This window comes from Ammospiza nelsoni, chromosome 12 (assembly GCF_027579445.1).
Source record: "Ammospiza nelsoni isolate bAmmNel1 chromosome 12, bAmmNel1.pri, whole genome shotgun sequence".
Taxonomy (NCBI): Eukaryota; Metazoa; Chordata; class Aves; order Passeriformes; family Passerellidae; genus Ammospiza; species Ammospiza nelsoni.
In genome coordinates this window covers 8069632-8075877 of record NC_080644.1, presented here as the reverse complement: position 1 = coordinate 8075877, position 6246 = coordinate 8069632, and the positions used below count along the sequence as shown (strand labels likewise).

The 6246-nt window shown below is 62.6% G+C and overlaps 1 protein-coding gene across 1 annotated transcript; it reads right to left on the bottom strand.

The window, feature by feature from the left end:
* Positions 1-43: 43 nt before the first annotated feature.
* On the bottom strand, positions 44-4610 carry MMP9 (matrix metallopeptidase 9). Its single transcript, XM_059480795.1, has 13 exons — positions 4456-4610; positions 4015-4253; positions 3454-3602; positions 3153-3281; positions 2898-3071; positions 2649-2822; positions 2357-2530; positions 2065-2220; positions 1676-1976; positions 1412-1551; positions 1151-1301; positions 917-1020; positions 44-637 (listed from the first exon to the last, which is right to left on the bottom strand). The coding sequence occupies exons 1-13, from the start codon at positions 4594-4596 to the stop codon at positions 528-530; spliced, it is 2142 nt and encodes a 713-aa protein (XP_059336778.1). The 5' UTR covers positions 4597-4610; the 3' UTR covers positions 44-527.
* Between the last annotated feature and the right edge of the window lie 1636 nt (positions 4611-6246).

Sequence of the window (6246 nt, the reverse complement as noted above, 5' to 3'; positions counted from 1 at the left end):
GTTCTCCAAACCGCGGTCCCAACAGCTGATAGAGCACTAGAGCCTGTGTCCAAAGAATTGTCTTTATTACAAATGGGCAGGCAATTGGCAGAGGGGGTGGTTGGCAGAGTGGACAGTGGGCAGGAGTAGGCAAAACCCTGTGTCCCACCCTGGTGTGACCCCAGACGCCAGCTCCCAGTGGGGCTCAGCCTGACCTGGCATCGCTGGCTCAGGAAAAAGACAAATTTGTCTCGAATCCATGTGCGGTTTGCACCAGACAAACGCCTCTGTGCAGTGGAGCTGGCACTGGCAGGAGTGGCACAATGCCAGCTGTGGCAAGAGTCCTTCTCCCCAGCTGGGGCTCTCCAGGCTGGGCAGCTCCCAGGAGGTGAGGACCCCCTGCCCCTTTCTTCCAGGAAGACGGTGATCTCATCTGGGGCTACCCACAGCCACAAGGCTCCCAGGGGTCAGTCCGTGAGACAGGAGCCCGCAGGTTGGGAGCAGTGGGCAGGGAGCAGCGCTGGCAGAGCTGGTGGCTGGTCAGGCCTTCAGTTCTGGGGACACTGCAGGATGTCATACTTGACGTAGCCCACCCTGTCCACCTGGTAGCGCGGTGTCATCCTCCAGTAGAAGCTGCCCCGGCAGAAGTGGTACTTGCCTGGGCAAGGAGGGGGATGGAGGGAAGGGAGGGTCAGCAGGAGTTTGGGCATACAAAGATCCATCCTGGTGGCTGCCCAAGCAGCACAAGCACATGACACCCTGCACCTTGCTGGCACCCTGCCAGCTCCACCACAAGGACCCATGGGGCTGATGGCATGCCCTGTCCCAGAGCCATTCCCCACACCCAAGCATCCCGAGCAGGAGCCAGAGCAATGCCTGAGAGGCTCAGGCAGCCCAGGCCTGAACACACAGCACCCACCCGCCAGGTCCCACTCACCTTGGTACAGGAACACATTGCGTGCATCCAGGGGGACACCGGTGAAGACATCGTCGGTGGCACGGGGGTAGCCCTTGTCCACCCTCTGAACCTTCACATCCAGCCTGTGGGAGAGCAGAGCCGCGCTCAGGGCTGCTGGGAACCCCCTCCCAGTCCCTGGCCAGGGCTCAGGCAGGCGCCGCTGCTCTCCAGCGCTGCTGCTCTCCAGCGCTGCTGCTCTCCGGCCCCACTCACCTCCAGTAGCTCTCCCCGCTGAAGAGCAGCACTTTGCCGCGGCCCCGCTGCAGGGCCCCCGAGAGGCGGCCGGCTTCCTTCCCTATACCCAACTTCTCGATCCCCCGGGGGCCCAGCGCGCTCTTCCCAGAAAACACCCAGAACTGCCGACCTGCAGTGGGAGATAGTGGGGGTGTCAGACAGCCCTGGGAGCTCCCAGGCTTCACCGGGCTCCTCCCCGTGCCCGAGGGACTGGGCGAGGGTAGGGGGGGCAGAGCTCACCAGCAAAGAAAAAGACCCTCTTGGTGAGCAAATCCTGGAAAACAGCATCGATGGTGTCTGGGAGGCCAGGCCAGGTATCAGCAACAGAGAAGGCACCCTGGATGCCCGATTTCCAGAAGGATGAGTAGGTCCAGTATTTCCTGGTGAGGAAAATGAGCTGTCCTGATCACCTCAGTCTGCCACAGCCTATGTCCCCCCCCATATCTCTGTGTTCCCCCACATGCCGCCTCACCAGGGCAGGAGGTGCCAGATGCTGCCACTCACCCATCCTTGAAGAAGTGCAGCTCCCCATTGATCTCTGTGATAGCATCAAAGTTCCTCTCCATGCAGGCATCCCGGTTGGGGTCCACAGGAATGGGTCCAGCTGTGGGCTCTGGTGTCGTCTCCTCCTCTTCCTCAGTGGTGGAGGTGCTGCCAGCCTCTGTGGGCATGGGCTCGGGCTCCTCAGTGGGCAGGGGCTGGGGTTCCTCAGTGGGCAGAGGCTGGGGTTCCTCAGTGGGCAGAGGCTGGGGCTCCTCAGTTGGAGCAGGTGCAGGTGCAGTGGGTTTAGGGCCAGAGCCACGACCTGAGTGAATACAGGGGAGGGCACGAGGCTGGGACCAGCTTGGTGCTGCAGGACACCCAATGCACCCAGCTGCAGTGCAGCTGCTCACCATAGAGGTACTGGATGCCCTGGACATCATCGGGGTGCAGCTGGAAGTCCTGGATGTAACTGTACATGGGGTACATCAGGGCCTCACGCACGCTGGAGTGGTCCAGACCCAGTGAGTGTCCAAACTCATGGGCAGCCACCAGAAAGATGCTGTAACCTGGGAGAAAGCACTGGCCTAAGTGCCTGGTGGGCCACAACAGGGCAGGACACACCATCCAGAGACTGTGGTCCCCACAAGGAGTGTGACAATATGCCATGGGTCTGGGAGGCACAAAGGGGAGCACAGGCAGTACCTCTGTCAGGGCAGAAGCCCCACTTCTTGTCGGTGTCATAGTTGCTGGTGGTGGCACACCAGAGCTTGCCATCCTGCCGGCCCTGGCTGGTGCAGGCACTGTAGGACTGCCCCAGGAAGGTGAAGGGAAAGACACACGGGTCCCCCTGGGAGTTGCCACCGATCACCGCCGTGTCTGCAGCAAAGTGTCAGTGAGGCTCTCCCTGGCCCCTGGCTGCACTGGCCAGCACCCAGGACAATGCTGAGACCCCTCATGCCTCCCCTCCCCTGCGTGCCCCCCTCCCTGCTGGCACCTCGGTTGGGGCAGAAGCCATATTTCTTGTCCTGGTCGAAGCTGGAGGTGGTGGCACACCAGCGGTAGCCATCGGAGCGCCCGTCTGTGGTGCAGGCATCGTAGGAGGTGCCCTCAAAGACGAAGGGGAAGACACAGGGGGCTCCATCGCTGTTGCCACCATTGGTGTAGAGGACTGTGGGGTGAGGGAGAGTGAGGAGGGCCCCAGGCACTGTGGGGCTGGGCAGGGGTTATGGTCACCACTACTCACGCTCGCTGGGGCAGAAGCCGTATTTCTTATCCCGGTCGTAGTTGGGGGTGGTGGCGCACCAGGGCAGCCCATCCTTGCGCCCCTCCGTGGTGCACCGGGAGTAGGAGTGGCCCTCAAAGATGAAGGGGAAGTGGCATTCGGCTCCATTGGCATTCCCGTGGCGGGTCTTCACCACTGCTCAGAGAGGGGCAGCTCAATGCTGCTGCTGCAGTTGGCACCATCAGACCCCCCCAGCCCACCACACCCTGCCCTTACCTAAGCCAGTTCCCAGTGTCCAGAACTCATCGTCGTCAAAGTGGGCATCACCCTGGATGCCCTGGCCTGGGGGAAAGGCGTGGGCCAGGAGCCCATCCTTGCCGTCGAAGGGGTACCCGTCCCCATGCTCTGCAGGGAAAAGCACCCTCAGCTGGACCTGCCAGAGGAGCCCTCACATCCCCAGCACATTTGGGGGCAGGGGGACTCTGGGCACAGCCCAAGGAGACGTGAGGCAAGGATCTCACAGGCAGGATGCGTCACCAGGCCCCTCCTCACTCCCTGCCTGCCCAAAGGACATCACCTTGGCTGCCAAACATGATCATGATGTCTGCCTCGCCGCTGTATATCTGGGTGAAGGTGAGAGGGGTCACATCGCTCCACACTTGGAATGCCCGTCTGAAGGCGTCATCGATCACAGCACGGTCCAGGTCGGGGGAGTAGTTCATCACCCTGCCAGGGAGGCAGAGGGTCAGTGCTGCCAGCTCTCCTCCTCATGCAGGGAGGCAGAGGGTCAATGAGGAGTTCTCCTCCTCATGCAGGGAGGCAGAGGGTCCATGAGGAGCTCCCCTCCTCATGCAGGAGTGACCCTGTTCTGGGAAGGAGCAGACCCCCACCTCCAGAGATGATAGCAGTCACCACCCTTGACCTCACCCAGGGCTCAGGTGCTCCTCTGGGCATCGGGGAGCAGATGCTGCTGCCATCCCAGCTTGGCCCTGGCAGCACTGGGACCCAGCTGTACAGGCAGCAGCAAGCCTGGAGAAGGGCTGAGCAGAGGCTGCCAGCCTCCCGGTCCCTCAGGCTTTCCATTCTCCTGGGACCATCACCCTGGGGACACAAGGGTTCATCTCCAGAGCAGACTCACCGGTAAGTCAGGTCCATGTGGTCCCACTTGAGGTCCCCCTCAAAGGTAAGGAAGGTTCCCATGTCAGGGACGCCGCAGCGAGGGGCTCGCATGGCCTCCAGCGTGGCAGCATCCAGCTCTCCCGTCTCCTCCAGGCCCAGCTGCTTCTGCATCTTGAGCAGTGCCTTGCCCAGGGACACCTGCCTGCCACCAATCTTGGCCTCTGCCTCGGTGGTGTAGCCAAACCTCTGCAGGTAGCGCTGTGGAGGGAAGGCAGCCAGAGGGGTGAGCGAGGCAGGAGGGGGCTCCAGCAGCCCCGGCACCCATCCCAGCCTGGGTCCCTCCCTGAGCTCAAGGAGAACGACAGCTCTCAAGCCGTGGCTGCAGCCCTCACTGCTAGCCTGGGTGCCCCCTTGGGGACCTGGGTGCCAGGAGGGCACCACGGGGCCGTGCTGCCCTCACCTCTGCCAGCTGTAGATCCGGCAGGGTGCTGATCAGGTCCCCCGGGAAGGTGACAACCGCCTGCGGCTTGCCCTGGAGAGGGGCTGCCCAGCAGGAGACGGCCAGCAGCCCGGCGACAAGCGGGGCCAGGAGCAGTGCCATGGCTCGGCGGTGACAGGAGGGATGTGGCGGTGCTGGTCCCCGCTGTCTGCTCTGGGTGCCGCCGGGCTACCCGCTCCTATTTATGGGGTGGGAGGGCAGTGAGTCACCCTCAGACCCCTCAGCGCCGACTCACGCTCCCTTCTCCCTTCCCACGGTGACGAAACGCACACTCCATCTCTGCCTTAACTGTTTCATCACCTTGTTTACTAAACACGCCGCGTTCCGCAGCCACGCGAGGACAGGAACGACGGCGGCTGGGCAGCTGCACCGGGCCACAGCACAGCTCTGAACGGCCACCCTGGGGCTGCCCCGCACAGCCACTGCCCTGCTGGCCCCAGGACCGTGGTAGCTGCGGGGACAGCAGGGCATCACTGGAGGCCAGCCAGGTGCTCAGGATCCTGTAGCTGACACTGTGCTCAGGATCACCCCGGCTGACACTGAGCTTGGCTGGCCAAGGGCTGATGATGCTGGACCCAGACCCGCAAGGACGTGGGTGGGCATGGGGGCAGATGGCAGTGGAACCCCCACCTGAGCCCCAGCACCTGGAGCCCACCTGCCTGGGATTTGGGAGCTTGCACCCTCACCGGGACTCTACATCCTTCCTCACCCCAGTGGGTCAGAGTGTTTCCAGCATTGGAGATGCCCGTGACTCCTCACCCCAAGCCCAAATGCCAGCAGCTGAATGGCACAGCTTCCTGGTACCAGGGGCAACGCCTGGGCACAGGAATGCTCCACCTGGGGCCCTGGGACATTAGGGGTGCCCTCTCCTTGCTGCCCTGCTCTGTAGGGTGCTGCTGACTCAGGTTCCCACCCAGCACAGCACAGCACAGACCTTGCCATGGGATGGTGTTTTCCTGCTTCTCCCAAAGTGCCGACGCTTGTGGGAACGAGAGCAGTGAAGGGGAAAGCAAACAGGGATGAGGAGCGAGGAGAAAACAGATGGCAGGGAAGAAGGCGCAGCGTCAGCGGGGGGGAGGGAGCCCTGGTGCAGCCCAGCGAGGCTGCTGAGACACAGGTCCCAGAGCAGATCCCCTGCCCCAGCCCTCACAAACCCCCTGAGCCCCAGGAAGCTCAGCCCCATGAAGCTCAGCTGGGTTCATCAGGAGGATCCTCCTGTTCACCCCATTGCTGTTAGCGCCTGTACTCCCAGCTCCCAACAGTGCCAGACTGGGGCTCAGCAGCTGCTCCCTCCCAGTATCCCCCAGCTCTGGCTGAGCCAAACCAGCAGCTCCTGGCCCAGCCAAAGGATGAGCAGGTCATGCTGGCACCCAGCACAGCTGGGGACAGTGAGAGGTCAGGGCTCTGCTCCTTGTGTCCTTGGAGAGGAGCCCCCATGCCCAAGTGAGGGCTCATCCCTGGGGCAGCATCACCTGCCAGATGCCCTGTGCTGGTGGGATGCATCCACAGCTGGCTGGGCACAGGAAGCTCACCGGCAGCATGGGCTAAGCTGGGAAGGAAGCAATGGTGAGAAATCAGGGGGTTGCCTCACTCCCCCACCACAGCCCTGCAAGAGCAGCCCCCATTCCCTGGCACAGGAAATTGCTTCACAAGCAGCTGCCATCCTGCACCTGGTGTAACAAACACATCCAGCCAAGCATTCCCTCATGGTGGGACACAGCCCAGGGACCCTGCAGCCAGGTCACCCTACAG

What these genes read in the sequence shown, in the direction of transcription:
- MMP9 (XM_059480795.1), bottom strand. Translation starts at nt 4,596, where the DNA reads ATGGCACTGCTCCTGGCCCCGCTTGTCGCCGGGCTGCTGGCCGTCTCC. An exon ending in GATCATGTTTGGCAGCCAAG is followed by an intron (nt 3,282 to 3,453) that starts GTGATGTCCTTT and finishes TTTTCCCTGCAG; the next exon opens with AGCATGGGGACGGGTACCCC. An exon ending in GGGCATCCAGTACCTCTATG is followed by an intron (nt 1,977 to 2,064) that starts GTGAGCAGCTGC and finishes GTATTCACTCAG; the next exon opens with GTCGTGGCTCTGGCCCTAAA.